At 40.4% G+C, this 16959-nt stretch overlaps 1 protein-coding gene across 2 annotated transcripts in view; it reads right to left on the minus strand.

Annotated features, from left to right (window-relative positions):
- adipor2 (adiponectin receptor 2) overlaps positions 1–16959 on the minus strand; it is a 32727-nt gene that overhangs the window by 12149 nt on the left and 3619 nt on the right. The window contains exons 1-3 of one of the 2 annotated variants that reach the window (XM_062443650.1): positions 15035–15237; positions 6320–6379; positions 5944–6245 (exon numbers count right to left, since the gene is read on the minus strand). In XM_062443650.1, the coding sequence (XP_062299634.1) occupies positions 5944–6030 (87 nt within the window). In that variant the 5' untranslated portion in view covers positions 6031–6245; positions 6320–6379; positions 15035–15237. Of the gene's footprint in view, positions 1–5943; positions 6246–6319; positions 6380–15034; positions 15238–16959 lie in introns of those variants that run through there. The other variant, XM_062443649.1, reaches the window with a different exon arrangement.

Consider the following 16959-nt stretch of genomic DNA (forward strand, 5'->3'; position numbering starts at 1 on the left):
AGGTAACTCCATTATTTTAATGAATCAGTTATTTTTTTGTTTTTAAAAGGTCATATATGTGCTCATTAGTTTAATGAATGTTTTCCTGAAGAATAAAAAGGTTATATATACTAAGGTGATTTAAGTCACTTATCATCAAGCAGCCTGAAAGCACTGAAATATTCTGGTGTAAAGCTAAAAGTTAGAAGGTTGTTTCATTTTAATGTGTTAGGGTCTGTTAACTTTTCTAACAAGTACAATAAATTCAAGTTATGTTTCTACTCTGTGTTACTGAAACCACAAAGGGTGACACATCACCACCTCTTAAACCAGATGATGGATAAATGACAATAATAAAATCTTATAGGGAAGAGAAGACTGTGTGTGGAGGACAAAGTCAGGAACAACATTAGCATTAGCATCAGTTAAGCAGGTAGACTTGGATGATATACAGACATGACAACAAAAGGGGGACCAGGGAATCCCTCTAGGCACAGGTCCACTCAAAATTAAATGAGGCAGTTTTTCTTAAAAGCCCCTAAAGACCAATTTCTCCCTCCATCTCACACTCACCAACAAAAAACACATATCCTGTTCCCCCCAGACTCATTAACTGTTTTTTTATGTAGACCGGACTAATGAGTTTCACCTGACTTATGACCCCACACATGCTGCTTTGTGTGTGTGTGTGTGTGTGTGTGTGTGTGTGTGTGTGTGTGTGTGTGTGTGTGTGTGTGTGTGTGTGTGTGTGTGTGTGTGTGTGTGTGTGTGTGTGTGTGTGTGTGTGTGTGTGTGCATGTTTTGAGGAATCCTCTGCTCCAGTTACTTCTACAGTCAGACAGTAGAAGACAGATTTGGGGTGGGAAGAGAGGAGGAAAGAGGTTCGAAGGAAAAAATCTCCATCCTCCACTGAAACATGTAACTTTAGACTCAACGTAAACAAAGTCACGTGCAGTACAGTGCGAGGGGGGGCGGGAACAAGGGAAACAGTGTGTCAGCCAACGGGGATAGAGTTCAAATTTTGCTGACCAATGTGTGCAGAGCCTGAAGCTGAAACAGACCATAGAGGGAAGAGTTCACCCTTGTACACTGTAACCCCTGCACAGCGCGGACGGAGAGATCTGACATGTGACTCACACATGCACAATGCTCCCCTGGGATGAAAGCGATTTGGAAAAGACGCAAGACCCTAAAAAAAAACAGACAGTATGTTCCAAGAGCACGCACATGCCCCGGCTCTGAACAACAGACGATGTGCTCAGGCCACCACGAGACAAACTGTCTTCTCTGTTTCTGTCCATGACCACAAGGAAGGCATGAAAAATCTGCATTAGCATAGCAACAAAGTAACACAGATTTATATCAAACTGGTCACAGTTTGGATGCCCAAATCAGGGATCTTCAGTTCACTTCAAAGATGTTTTTTGTTCAGCCTCATCAGATAAGTACAGACAGTAAACTGGAGCTGAATATCACCTACAGCAGTGGGAGATTTTAAAAGTCCAATGAGCATGTGAATCTTGTCCTGTGCTAGTTTGTAGTCTGTGCAAAGCTGTAATCAAAGTCACAAGGCTCAGACATGGATGTTATTCAAGAGCTGGATACCGGACCAAAAAATGGCACCAGTTCAGTCCTATAATAATAAATATAATTTTTCAGCTGGCGCATACACCAAAAAGAGTTTCTAGCTTCCACGTTTACTTCTAGTACCGTTTCCTCCACTCAGTTCCCGCTCTGCCCACAGACTTTACATTGTGATGACATCACTGATTTTTTTATTTGCTCTTCTCGGCTCGTAGAACATTTTACAAATATAAAACCTCCATGGACCAAAAATCTATAATGGAAAGAGTCATAATTGTCTTTGTTTGCAGCACTTATCTACTATACTGTTCCTTGTTGGTTTATTTTTGACATACATAAAAAGAATAGCATAAAGACTAGAAACAAGAGGAGACAGCTAGCCTGGTTTAGTACAAAGCAGGGCTCCACATACATGAATTTATTTTTGGCGGGGTTTTGTAACCTTTGGTGGAAACACTAGCCATTTTCCCCTCTGTTTCTGTGTCTTCATGCTATGCTAAGCTAACTAGCTGTTGGCTCTAGCAATATGTTGACCATACTGACATAAAAGTGGTCAATCTTCAAACTTTTCTTTCCTCAAAAAACACAAATATTTACATTTTTTACCCCCCCATGAACGTCTAAGGGTTTAATGCATGATGACAATAACACTGCTGGAATAACCGGTGTCTCATGATTGTGGTTGACAGGTACAATAAGAGGAAACTGTCAGATCCACCTGAGGCTAGACGGACGTCAAAGCAAGAATGTAATAAAAAGCTTCGGCACAAAGAGAGGATGTCTTGGGGTCCAAAATCTCATGCATTGTTCACCAGTGTTTGTTCACTGTTTATTGGTATTTCCCATGGTTTGTTGTTGGCAACTGAAATGTGTATGTAATAAAATTCCACAGCTTGTGTTTTTGGCTGATGGTTTCCTCTTGTAGGTTTCTGAATGTACATTACATGGTGGGGTTGTTTCACAGTTTGAGCTGCATGTTCACAGAGAAGCATTCGCAACTCTAGTTTTAGTGTTCAATTAGTCACACTGATAAGATTCCTTTAATAAAGAAAAAATAACATTATTAGGCTTTATTGGGTTCCTCGGTTATTATTAGTTCTAAGCAGGATCAAATTTGTATTAATTGCATCAAAACAAACTTTCAAATGAAACTAATTGGCGCAACAGCTACTGCCAACTACAACTAATAGGCCTACTTGAATTGAATTAAACAACCTATAAAAGGAATTAAACTGAACTAAAATGTTACTGAAAGTTCAGCACTGATTAATTAATGCAGGTAAAAATGTAACATTATAGTGTTTTATAGTGTTGGTGGTCCTTTATGACACTTTGTTAACTGTGATGGTCTGTCTAAAGCAATTTTTGGTTCCCACATTGAATACTTGGCGACAGTTTCATTTTGGCAGGTAAACAGCTATTGTTTCCCAAATTCTTTTCGACATCTGAGGGGGGGGTTGATCCGGAAGATACGCAAATGCTGGGACCACACAGAGACAATGTCAAAAAGGTCTGAAAAACAGGAAATTTTGAGGAAAAAAAAATTCAAACTTTGCCTCACAATTTGTCCCCATTAGAGTTTGAATGTCTTTCCATACTTGTTTGTTTAGCTAGTGTGTCAGGTTTTCTCTGTATTTTAGCATTGTGCTACATTTACACTTACATTTATGGTTATATCAAGACAGACACATATTTAAGTTCACTTATTGATCATTAATTGAAGTCTTCAGTTTTATATTAGCTCAGGTCTTTTACCATGGTCACCATCCCAGGAGACAAAGGAGGAGTCACCTAATGATTTCCTGCTTTTAAACTCTTACACGCATCTCCAGTGATGTCATGGGTTAGACCAGTGATGTCATGAGGGAGGGATTTATTTCATTATCTACATGACTTGTACGTATTTTGGCTTGTGTTGAAGATTATGATGTGGATGTGGTTTGTGTGAACAACGCTGACTAATACAAGTAGCCGCAGATGTCAGAATTATTCTTTCCTGTAGTCGTCTATTCTTTACAGCTTCTATAGTCTAAATGTTTCCTCCAGTGTTGCCATTAAGAGGCCGACTTTGCAGCAGGAATATTGTTTAGAGCCTGAGATAATAACTAATGTCCCATCACTTGAGCCGCTCACTCAGCAGTGAAGCTGTGATTAGCTTGACTATGCGGTGGACGTGACATGATTGCATTACCGGGGTAATGCAGTAAACTGTGGCAGCTCTATATGCCAGTAGTTGGTATAGGGGAAAGGACACCCTTACAAGAGATGTGGCTCTGTCTATCAGGTTGGAGGGCATAATTAAGGGGAGGGATGTTGGTTTAGGAGAGCAGAAATTAGAAGAGTACAGTGTAGTTGTGAGCATGTTTGAGTTAAACCAATTACATTTTACATTCACTTCTACATTTAGATTCACTTCTTCCTTTTTTTTGAGACACTTTGACACACTTTTTTGTTAAATTAGTTTTGACTTATTCAGCAAGTCTGAGTCCGCTTCCTACCGCCTTCCAACATTAACAAAAAATACAAGCTTGAAAAAAATTTATGATTCCGATACCTTTTAACAAGAATCTAAAACATACATCACCCTACCAAAATAATCAGCATCTGATCCAATCTGACAAACAGTATGTGTGATACCAACCCTGAAGCTACACTGCACACTTTGAGAGACACACTAACACCCAGTCAAAATACTGAAAAATTCAAAAGAGCTGCCTGTGGGGTGTTAAAACAGTCTGCCCTTGTTGATTGGGGCAGGGGGCCTCTTTTATCCTCTCAGGTATCCGTGTTGTGTTACAGCAGGTAAAAAGAGCAGACACAATACACACACACACATGCATGCTATTGTGTTTCAGCTCAGCGGCTATATGCTGATTGCTTTTCACACTGAACAACAGAGCGGCAGCTTTGTCTGTATATACACACACACACACACACACGCAGTCTAAAAGGGAACACAAATGATGCCTCTGAGGGAAGTATGTCTGGAACGTTTGTTTGATCAGTTCGATAGGTCGCCTTCATGAAATGCTACTAACACAGAATTTTTGGTAACATGTTTGCTTTCTTTCCAGGAAGCCGCCTGCATAGAGACACAACAGGTCTATTTTTAGGGGCACAGGAATCTTGCACACATTCAATATCCACATCACTTCAGACTTGAGAGTGAAAATCAGGCAGACTGAGAGCCAAACCGATCATAATGTCCTGTTGATTACTATAGCGCAGAATTACTAATTGTCAAGTATGAAAAGCTTTGAAGGTGATGAGGGTGTCATCATTAAGTGGAAGTGGCAGAATTTGAAAAGCTTGAGTAAAAACAGACTCATGACCAAACTGCGTAAAATCAAATTCTAAGAACCTGCTGGGAAACCCCGAGAAACTGGTTACATACAGCGTTTCCATTCCTTCTGAGGTGCCCCTAAGCAAGGCACTAATCGCCCATCTGCTCTGGTAAATTTTTGTTCAGTGTCTGTGTATTTAACTTTTATTTACACTGAATTTTTAGACTGAGCTCGTCATGTAACACCTTTACGACACATATCTTGTTTATTCATTTTTTTACTGTACTTACAAGCTCACAAGTTTTCAGGCCTGCTGTCGAGATAGTCATGAGTCTCTGCTTTGCATTTAAATGCTATTCACTGGGTGTGAAGTGGACATTTTATACTATACTTGTATGTATTTGTGTTTACTGCTTAAAGCTCTAATAAAAATCCCCCCTTCAATACAACTAAAGTAGTAATAAACACCAACTCTCACATGTTCTCCCAAAGCCTTTCAAAACTAACTTTCTAAGTCTAAACTTGTTCTTTTGAGTGCTCCTGTTCAAAGTAAAGCTTAATTGTTTTTAAGTATCACTTAGGAACAGTGTTTAATCTATTTTTTGATTGGGAAATATGTTTTCAAGGCGACCAACTGCGGTTAACTTATTAAACCACAAAGCTGATTGCTCTTTTTTAATGAACATCACTATGACTCACATCTAGTTTGCTTTTAGCTCCACAAGAGGTCCAGCGTGTGCGTGCGTGTGTACACAAGCTGCTTTGGAAATGTCTTGATGCAAAAAGTAACAGCAGGGTCAGTATTCATTTATGTTCTCTCTTAGACATTGTGATTTAAATTTTAGAAACCCACACTGCATAGTTTATATTTTAAGCAACATTATTATACTGAAAGACTCTGCTGGTCAGTTACAGAATATTATTCGTCCCCGCTAACATCCTCTATTTTAATTATTTATGTAAGGGTGTGTGTGTTTTGGTGGGATAGTTTTACTGTGACCAGTCGACCCATACCACGCAACATGGCTCTGAACCAACCAAATGAAAGCATGTGTGTGTGTGTGTGTGTGTGTGTGTGTGTGTGTTTGCTGCTCACCCCATTGTGTGAGGGGCACCCTGCGGTGCTGAGGTGACTGGTTGAAGAACCTGAGGTGGGTGTGTCTTCCTTCTCCCGGGGACTCATGGGATCTGTAGGCGCGCTATCCGACGAGTGTTCTAAAAGATTTGAAGTTCTGTGTCGCAGCACGAAGGCCGGGCCCTCGGGCCCACACGTCTCTCCTCCGTCCAGCTTGAAACGCTGGACCGACCCCCAACAGAAACTGGGACGAACTCAGCTGGGACCGAACAGAAGGCTGAGCCGGTGGTGACAAAATCCAGAGGAGACCAAACCTGATTGGACTGAGGAGAAATGAGTGGAAGTTAAAGAGGGAAAGTTAAGCAGAACAAGATGTAAAAGTGGGTGACTGACTCACCTGAACTCCACTGAGAAAGAACTGGACTGACACCGTCACTCAGGACTTAATGGGACAGAGCTGGAGAGATACAGAAAGAGAGAGGGAGACAAAGAGAAGAGGAAGAGAAGAAAAGATGGGGAAAGAAGAAAAGAAAAGTTAGCCTCATTCTGTTTATCCTCAAATTTGAAATTAAAGTAATAATATCAAAACAAAACAATGAATAAATAACAACACTTAAGTAATAAGAGAGCTGTGTAACAGATTCCCAAACTAGAAAAAATAGCAGCAAACAATGTAACCAATACATGTCAGACATTTAAACCAGAGGAATTAAAACACATATATGCTGTAACATTTTGAATTTGCATATATAACAGCCAAAGCATTGGAAAGTCTTCCAAGTATGTTTGTTCCAGGCCAAAAATATGATGAGTTGAGGAAATACACAAAGTGTCATGCACATAAGAGATGAAGAGATGTTGCTCTTTCTCTGTCAGTCCAAAAAAGTAGTCTACAGTTTTAAGGCCCTCAAAAGACTGCATCTACTAACACCAGCAGCCAATTAGATGCTGCCAACTTGCTGTCATGGTGAGTTGCTTAGCGACGGGAGGTGTCAAAGACAGGAACAACAGATTCATGCGCAGGAAGTAGATGTGTTCCCTGTTGAAAAGTTACAATCCCTTTTAGTTCTCTCTAAGCACTTCACTTTATCTGCTCTGTTAGACGTTTACATTACAGAGAAACATCACTTCCCAGTTTAAAAACAGGGTGAAGAGCAATGTGGGACACTTCCATAGAAATCTAATCAAGTCAAAATCCACTGTGCAGCGTTTTACACAGACATAAAATTATTTTTAAAGTTGGGAGGAAATTCTCATGATGGCATTTGAAGTAACAGTGTGCAGGTGTTTAGCACAACCTGACAAAATATGTAAAAGCAGGCCCCACTAAGAGTTTCATATCTACCCGTTTTTACAGTAGCGTGTTTCCAAAAAGCTTTAATATCCCGTGAATGATGAGAACAGCAGCTGCACATTCAAAACAGCATGTCTTGCATGCTGAGTTCTGTTTTCTCTTTATAACCCCCCCCCCCCCCTCTCTCTCTCTCTCTCTCCCTCCTTTTTCAAATACACGTACACACCACTCAAGTCAATATGAATGTGCCCCCGAGCACAGGACCACTTCATTTAAATCCCCTCCTGTGACACACACACTGGGGATTTTACCCTCCAGGGGTGTAAATGTTTGTGTATTCATCTTCAACTGTTCGTTTTCCTCTGTTTGGTTTGCTTAGCGATCCAAACGATGAACGTCCAAATAGTTGAATAATTTACATTTGGTATAATAATTTTAGTGCCCAAGATCCACCCAGAACATTTTGGAAGTGTAGCACATAGCTGTAGCATGTTCATGTATGTATTTTAGCCGGCTTAGACAAGTTGGCCTGGTTACCAGTGCTCATGTAGTGTCGCTGCTGTTATTATTATTATTATTAAAATATGTGCCGCTATCTACCGTATTTAAACTATATCATGACTCCCCTGTTCCCCTTCCCTCTCTGCTGATTGGCTTTTTACTCCACCTTTGTGATCCAAGTCCTTCAGAACAAATATGAACACACGTGATCGAACAGCACGTCGTAAGAACCAGTTCTGAGGGACCATAAATCAACGTGAAACAGCTGTCGGCAGGTGTTTCGACGCTTTGCAAGGAACAGAAAGGTTTCAGTAGCACCAAAAACGCACCGAACCAAGACCCCAAAACAGAGGTAAATACTGAACTTTGAACTGAATACTGAATATCGTTAAACCCCTCTTACATTCAAGGGGGAAAAAGAAACAAATAATCATTTAAATAATTTTAACACTGGTTGGTTGCAGCTGCTCAAATGTGATGATTTGAAGCATGTCTGTGTTTATATCTGCCAACCGACAAAACAAGACAGTTGAAGACGTCATTATAAGTTCTAAAAATAATAACAGGACTTTTTCTAACATTTTATAGACAAAGTGTTTAATCCCTTCAATGAGAAAATAATCAGAAGATTAATTAATAATGAAATTAATAATTAGTTGCAGCCCTAATTAGCATATTCTGATATTTTTTCACCCTATACACTTACATGAGATAGTGTTATAATTGTTTGGTTTTTAGTTAACAAACAAAAAATGTGATAGTTTTTGAGTTGTTGACTAAGTTTTATTTTCTACTAACAGAAGAGAAATGTAATGATCCAAAGAGAGAAGAAAGAAAAGACAAAAAAAACTAACTTCGTCGGACAGAGAAAATCAGTCCAGTGACATCGACTTTACTCTGCTGCGATGATGATAATGATGATGATGATGAAGACTATTTGAGCCCGAGTGAGACAACTGGCCTGTGGGCGAGATCCCGAATCGAAATCTTTACACTTCAACACTCAGAGATTGTCCAATCAACCTCTCTGCATCTCCTCGCTTCCTCTTTTCTCCCCCACGATAGACTACTTTTGAAAATTGTATTGATGCACTTTCTTCAGTAACTGCAACCCCATTTTCTGTCATGATGAAAAGTGAGATTTCATGCCGGGCCTTTAATAGCAGGAGGAGGGGAGGAATAAGAGGAACAAACTACTTCTGATGGTGGCTTTTTTTTTTTTTTTTTTTTTTTGCTGCTGTAGTCAATTCCCGAGATAACAGTCTTGTGGCCTGATTGCCACACAAGAACAAACAGCTCTCTTGACAATTGAAGTAGCTGAGAAGTTGAGTTCTGTGTGAGTCTGATATGAGTTTGGCAGCAGGAGAGGGGGGGTGGGGGGGGGGGACGACGACAAAAAAACAACTTGTACAGACCGACCACACGTGACCGCCTCACCCCACACACACAGTTTTGTTTGTGTGTTTTAAAGATGCAAGTCTATCTAAATTAAATCGCTCCTGTTTTTCAGCAGCTTTGCCTTCATCAGAGTGGCGTCTAGGATTGTGTAAAGTTTCCTTATATTCAGTCTATTGATCAGTCATGTAACTTTGACGTATAAAGCAAAATAGACACAAAATATACCAAAATTATCTTCATCTTTTCAAAAAAAACGTCTTGTGAATATTCAAGAAATATACATCCATAAATACAAATCATCCATCTTTTCAGATATTCTTTAGCAAATATAATCTCTGATCTTGCCAAAGCGGTTATTAAATAACAAGAAATTCAGCACGAACTGTGTACGAAGAAACCGGAAAGGACCTCAGACGCCACCCTGATAAAAGGGCAAGATAACCAAAAAATGTTTGCTGAGGCGAAATAGAGGATGGGTGTACTGGGCAACAATGCCTGCCTGATTGTTGGTTGCTCTGCTTGCAGTCCTTGTATCATGTAGCCAAGTTCATACGGCACATTATTCACTGCGGGGAAACAAAAACACTGAGCACGCTAATTGGCACTGCTCGCAAGAAGGGACTGGATGACCACAGTAGCAGAACAGAACAGACTGACCCCATATTGAGATTAAAGGCATCACGTTGTTGGAACAAAAGATAGCACGAGAGAGAACGAGAGAGAGAGAGAGAGAGAGAGAGAGAGAGAGAGAGAGAGAGAGAGAGAGAGAGAGAGAGAGAGAGAGAGAGAGAGAGAGAGAGAGAGAGAGAGAGAGAGAGAGAGAAAAAATTATCATTTTCACATATCCAGACCAAATGGGGCTTCCCAAGGTCCGAGCCAACACCACATGTCGAGGTTTCATTTCTGAGAGAACAGCTGGCACATGATGCCTGTCGACAACAGGATGCAGGATGACTCATCAAGAGGTTTAATTCAGAGGAACTATGATCACAATTTTCTCAGCTCATAAGAGTCTTGCGGAGGTCCGACAATATACAGTCTTACCCCCCGCTCCACCCCCCATTTAAGTCCCTGTGTGAGCCACGGATAGCTTCACAGACAAGTTTACCATCTGCTTCGTATTTTCTGCAAGTTAGAACAAGAAATACCATCAAACTGACCCTGAGTGACATTTTAACCTCAGGGAGAGACGCATGAAGATAAACAGAGCGGCAGCAGCCTAAAGGAACCCGGCTTGTGACCTGCCGCGTAAACCAGGGCGAAGAAAGGGATTAACCAGTCTCCAAAAAAATCTCTGCTTCTTCTGCACATTCATCCAATGAAAACAGCTCGGTGGTTATTATTTTATCTTTCAGTATACTTCCTCAATTCCTGATGTCATTTTAAAATTTCTTAGCTCTCTTGACGTTATAAACCCGCCCCGAGGCTACAACAGCGACGCCATTAATAAACATTACTGTCGTTTCATGATAGACGCTATTGAGCCTTTGCTATTGATGCTTGACCCAGAGGTCCACAGCAGTAACTGTGTGTGTGTGTGTGTGTGTGTGTGTGTGTGTGTGTGTGTGTGTGTGTGTGTGTGTGTGTGTGTGTGTGTGTGTGTGTGTGTGTGTGTGTGTGTGTGTGTGTGTGTGTGTGTGTGTTATAACTGTCTAGCAGGCTGTGAGTGATGCCATGAGGGGAACAGACAATTTTAAAGCCTCGTCGTGACGCAGGGGGCGTTATTGATCTTTAAATGAATATCACTGACGTTGACACTTGATCTCAATTAAAAATGTCATCAGGTTACAGTTGACGTTGATGGCTTTGTGAAAGGTTTGTGATGATGATGCTATACTAGAAAACCTCGTATATTTTCGTTTTGGTCTTATCTGCACTGCACGCCGCTGCATGTTTGGTCTGAATTCAATATATCAAACCTTTGGACAACTTTACAAAACAGTAGACGAGAGGTTGCTTATAGATCCTGCAGATTTCTGGCATTAATTATTCATCATTAAGTGTAGAAGCATGGAATTCAGCTTCTTCTTGCCCAAAGACACTACAGCAGGACGTTGAGGAGATAAAACTTGTGATAAACGGTCACCATTCGTCAACACTGATGTCCAAATCACTGCATGTGTTGTAATGTTTATCACTGAGCTGCACTGAAATGAGGGAGGAATGCATTTCGTAACACCTTTTCATCACAGTTATCTTTTCATTGCATTTATGTATGTGGTAATGATGCATAGTAAAAAAACACCTTTAGTTACCTTTCACCTACATTTAAACCACCTTGAGGCTCTAAGGATCACAGTGCATTGGTGTGTTGGTGCAGTCGGGTCCATAGTAACATATTTTATCTCAAACACTACTCAATATCTCGCCCCGACAGCCGGCTAACACGTTTGTGGACTCTGGTGATCTAGTGACCTTGTATCTAGTGACACAAATTAAGCTTTTACATTACATACATGTCAGGAAGACTCTTAAAACCAATGACCGAATATCTTTGAGCTTTAGCTGCACTTTGAGAATAATGGTGACCGAATGCTAACAGTGAAACACAAGGTCATTTATCAATGTGAGCTATCCACACGCAGTGACTATGAGCGATACTGGATTTTTGGGACCGATGCTGATACCGATATTAGGGAGTGGATGTCGTGATATTTTACAATTTAAATACCTTTTACTAACAAAAACTGAATTTTTAAAAAGCCGAACAAAACATGCATATATTAAGCTTGAATTAAAATACTGCCTACATAAGTATTAAAAAAAAAATCGGCACATATTGTACAACATATTCACTGATCATCTGTCAGAAGGGGCTCTAGTTTGCACGCACACATACACATTATGTAAGCAACATATCCAAATACGATATTCTGAATTAAGCCTTATTCTGAATGCAGCATTTTCTGATTTAAGACAAGTGGAATAAGTTGATATTATCCAGGTTTTAGGAGCATCTTTTGGACGTGTACACAGAGTCATAAATGAGGTTTTTTTAACCGCAGTCTGAGACACACAGCCTCTTGCCTGTTGACGGTCAGCTGTAAACGAACCAGCTAGCCAACAGTTTTGCAAGGCCTGGTCTGGGATACACATGCATGACGGGGCTGGTTGTGTAACGCACCCCTGCACAGGCAAAAAAAAAAATGACATATGCTTGGAGCAGGGAGGCTGACAGAGGAGAGGAATGAAAGGACTGAGAGGAGAGCTGCTCATGGGATTGGTTATTATCCTGACGGTCAGGACGCCATGTGATGTAGATACTGGATGTGCCTGTAACTATAAATGTATAATATTAATCATATCAATATCATTATTATTAATATAAATATCAGGCAGCAGCTCACTGATGTTTTCATCTCACTGCCTGCGGAGATCATGTGATTGCCATTCCCACTAGAGCAGAGGGAAACCCTGCATGTTAATGGGAATATTAATTTTCATTAGCCGTGTAAACAGCATAGTAGGAATATTGGGGGGGCGGGTTTCGGAATAAGAGCAAAAAACCAGAATTTTCACGGTCACCCCATCTTTCTTTTACTCTCACACAGACGAGCAGGAAGACAGCTGACTTTACTCCGAAGCAGCGTGGAGTCATTGTCACTGTAGAGCTGTGAAGAGGTGGCTCTGAAAATCGATCCTGGAAACTGACAAACCGAGACAAAATAAAAAGAATGACAAAAAAAAAAAAAAGAGAGAGAGAAAAATGAGAAGAAATGTCAATGGGAATTGATTTGGTCTGTTGTCTTTTCTCCTCAAGGGAAAGAAAGAGTGGGTCGCAGTTACAAAAAAAAAAGTGGAAGTGGATGAAAAAGAAGGAGAAGTATCCAATTTTGGCTCCTTAAACTGTCGGCTAAGGACCCAAAGTGGCATATCTGTCAGCTGTGACCATTTTGTACTATAAAATCCCGCCAATAATCACTTTGTGTATAAATAATGTGTAGTACACAACAGGCTTTGGCAGGTGACCTAAGTGGCAACGATAAAAATGTTACTATGCCGTATAAATATGAGGTAAACAGGATCAGGGAGTGAAGGGAAATTCACTGCAGACAATGGCTACGGACAGAAGTGGGTGAAAGTTTTACTTCTGCTTACTGAAGGAGGAAGAAATAAAGAAAGAGAGAGAGAGAGCAAGGGGGGGAAAAAAAGGATGTTAAGGAAGGTTAGAAGATATGAATCACTGAAATATGCTTTGCAGGATTGTCTGGTTGTTAAAACACGTAACTATGCGCGATGATGACACGTTATGTTGCAGATCAAAAAGCTGGGTTTACTTTAATTTGACAGAAATGTGGGACAAAGGTCAAACACTACAGTAAAAGTACACATGAGGAAATCCGAGTGAGTGAGCTATGCGGAAAGAGAGATGAAGATAAAAGATAGGTTGATATTGGACAGGAGCGTTACGAAAACATCTACTGTAACCATTCGATGTAAGATTTTAACAGCCTGTGTTTTAGCAGTTTTTGATTTCGGACAGTTTCTCACTTTGACTCGTGCAGCTGTACCTCACATGACGACTAGAGACCCTTATGAAGTTGATAAATTTAGTTTATAAGTTTCACGATTATGCTTATTTCTATACAAAAATGTTCAACAATTTAATTCTAGGAGTGTTTCAAATGAATCTTTACGTATGTATTAACTAGGAAGCTCTCAGGTGCTAAAATGACTCTTAATTAGTGCTTTATTAAGAACAGGTGTGTCAGATATGGATACTATATTGTTGGCTGCTACAGTATGAGACCTTTATTAGAGTGATTTAAAGTCAAACCTGTTCCTCTTGTTTTTTTTATTTACATAGTATATAGTTTATTTACATAGTATATTTGAAGCAATGTTAGATGTTACATTACAGAGCAATGTCCCTGCCTCCATATTTCTCAGTGTACTCTGCTGGTTCTGTAGCTGTGGACGTTTGCGGTTGTAAACCAACATGACTTTTTTTGCCTGTAATGTGTGTTTACTGCCTTAGTCATTTTGTCAGATATGGCCCGAGGCCTGTCACCTGCTCTGTCATTACATACTCTCTCTCTCTCTCTCTTTCTCTCTCTCTCACACACACAGGGAAGTACATTACTCTCCATTACTCTCCATTTCTAATACACACATGCACACATTTGTACTATATGCAGTATTGTGGTCTAATTAAGGCTGTTGCAGTGAAGGAATTGCCCCTGAGGTGATTGAGGGTGGCTCAACAGCAGGGTATACGGTCTATAAGGTCCTTTTGTGTGTGTGTGTGTGTGTGTGTGTGTGTGTGTGTGTGTGTGTGTGTGAAAGTCAAGGTATATTAGTCTAAATATGTGTCCGCCGATTGGAGCAGCAGCACCCGATGAGCATGGAGACTGCTTTAAATCATGTTGTGGCAGTAAACAACGTTGGCCTACAGCCGAGTCCCCTTAAACCTTCGATTTATGAACGGAGTCTGGCTGCACGCGCCTTGAGATTTTATGATTGCTTGAAAACTACTTTACCCCACAGGTTAAATGGCAGCCTGCCCGGCCACACGCTGACCTGGGAGAGGTTTAACATTATAAACTGAGACTAAATATTCACACAGATGTATTTTTAACTAACGAGCATCAGCACCGTGTGAGATGCGGCGCTGGGAACAGACTGGATCAGGGGAGCCGCCGAATATTCTGCAATGATGTGTAAAAGAAGAAGTGCAGAGCCTCATGAAAAAAATGAAAAAAACATGAACACAGAGCAGGTGTGATGGCTGAGCACTGATATGACTGTGAACCACGACAGAAAGTGTAATAAAATATCCAAATGTTGTTCATTCTGTAATTAAAATGGGTCAATCACACTTTCTTAAATCTGTGGTTATATTTTTTTAATGACGCTATAGCAGGTAAGATATTAGAGTAGCAAGTTTTATTATTATTTAGCTTTATATATTACACTGACCTTGAGGTTTTCCACCTGGTGTTTTAGGTGAGACAGACGCAACAGTCAACAGGAGACCAGGTGTGTATGTAAAAACAAGTTCCGCAGGCCGCTGATTTTAAGATCGCTCAGTTGACAAAGTTACGTTGATCTGTATCTTCTTTCTTTTTTCAGATTAGGGTTTTTTTTGTTTTTTTGCTAGCAAGCGATTCCACAACTGAGAGCAAAAAAATTAGATTCTTCCTGAATGAACAGGAGTGCATTCAACCAACGTGTCTTCATCAGTGCATTTTTTTAATCAATACATCAGCTTATCAACGGTGCGCATACTTCGACTTTAGACAGTGAGCAGAGCACATTATGTAAGATAACTGCTTCATGTTACAACACTTTTACTTTGCACATTGCCCCCTTCAACAATATGGTTCAATGTTGACCTGATGTCATGTCTCCTGTAGCGTCTGAACGTCAGGGTGCGTGTGAGGTGGTAGCTGCGTTGGGAGACGAGTGTGTGAGAGTATCAACGAAGGTATTTTATAATATTGTTCATTACACTGTCGGTATCTGAACCCCCCGGACCTGCTTACTCAGGTAGAGAGAAGCATAGTATTGACGTCTTACTTGAGCAATTAATCCTGTAAATTATAAATTACCCTGAAATGAACTCAAATGTTGAATTTGTCACACTGGAGTCAAACTCTTAATTAGCTGGGGTTCCCTTCACTGTGCTGTATGTGTCCCCCTGTGTCAGGAGGTCGCTGAATAGGCCTCCCTTTGTACTTGGGACAGCTTTACAATGATGTAAACCTGCTGTTGGATACCACATGACTGGTTTTACTGTTCACTGGGACTGTGCGGTCGCACCGAGACCTGCACTTAAGCATAACCACACACACACACACACACACACACCCACACACATACACACCCTACTATAATATTACTGAAAAACACACCTTAGGATTCTCCGTCTCTTTGCAGCCACATCTAAAGACAAGTCAGTGTACATAATTAAACATGTATGCTACTTGTAGATTGAGATGGGTGGGGTTTGTTTCTTTGAAAATTAGTGGTAGACACTTCCCAGTATTTGTAGTTACATGTTGTTCTACATCCAATATTGTCTTGGTTGCTTTTTTTTATTTAATACATCACACTGACCTGAAAAAAAGCAGCAAGAATAGTAGCAAGAAATGAATCTTAGTAGCTATAATTAGAGTTTCAATATAGCATGACATGTAGGGTGTGTTTGTGTTAGTGTCCCCCGGTGACCCCCTTGGTCCTGGTACAGCACTGAGTTACTGGTGGGGCTGCCAGCGGTCTTATGATAGAGAGATAAACAAAGAGAGCCAGTGTGACGTGAAACACACGCACACACACACACACACACACACACACACACACACACACACACACACACACACACACACACACACACACACACACACACACACACACACACACACACACACACACACACACACACACACACACACACACACGCACACACACACACGCACGCACACACACACTCATGTTCTCTCATTCATAGTTTACACAGAGGCAGAAACCTAAATAGCACAGTTACTACGAAGTGTATACACTCCCACGCTTGACCGGCAGTAGTGGAAAGTCGAAATGTTTAATCACTTTTTTTTTTTTTTTTTTATAAATCCATCGATATTTCGTAACTATGTAAGAGGTGAAAATTGCATTTCTCCTAAACTGGTTTCATAAGAAGACAATCAAACACACAAGTCACAAGCTAGATGACTTTCAGGTGTCCTTTTTAGAGAAGATGGGCCACATTTTTCATCACCGTTGGAAACACAAAGGCAACAAACACACTAGCTGTCAAACACACACACACGCACACACACACAGGTGTCTCTTTTTCTAAAATTAAACATCCAAACTAAAAAGTAGACAGATGAAAATCAAAATTA

Source organism: Scomber scombrus, chromosome 22, assembly GCF_963691925.1.
Source record: "Scomber scombrus chromosome 22, fScoSco1.1, whole genome shotgun sequence".
NCBI lineage: Eukaryota > Metazoa > Chordata > Actinopteri > Scombriformes > Scombridae > Scomber > Scomber scombrus.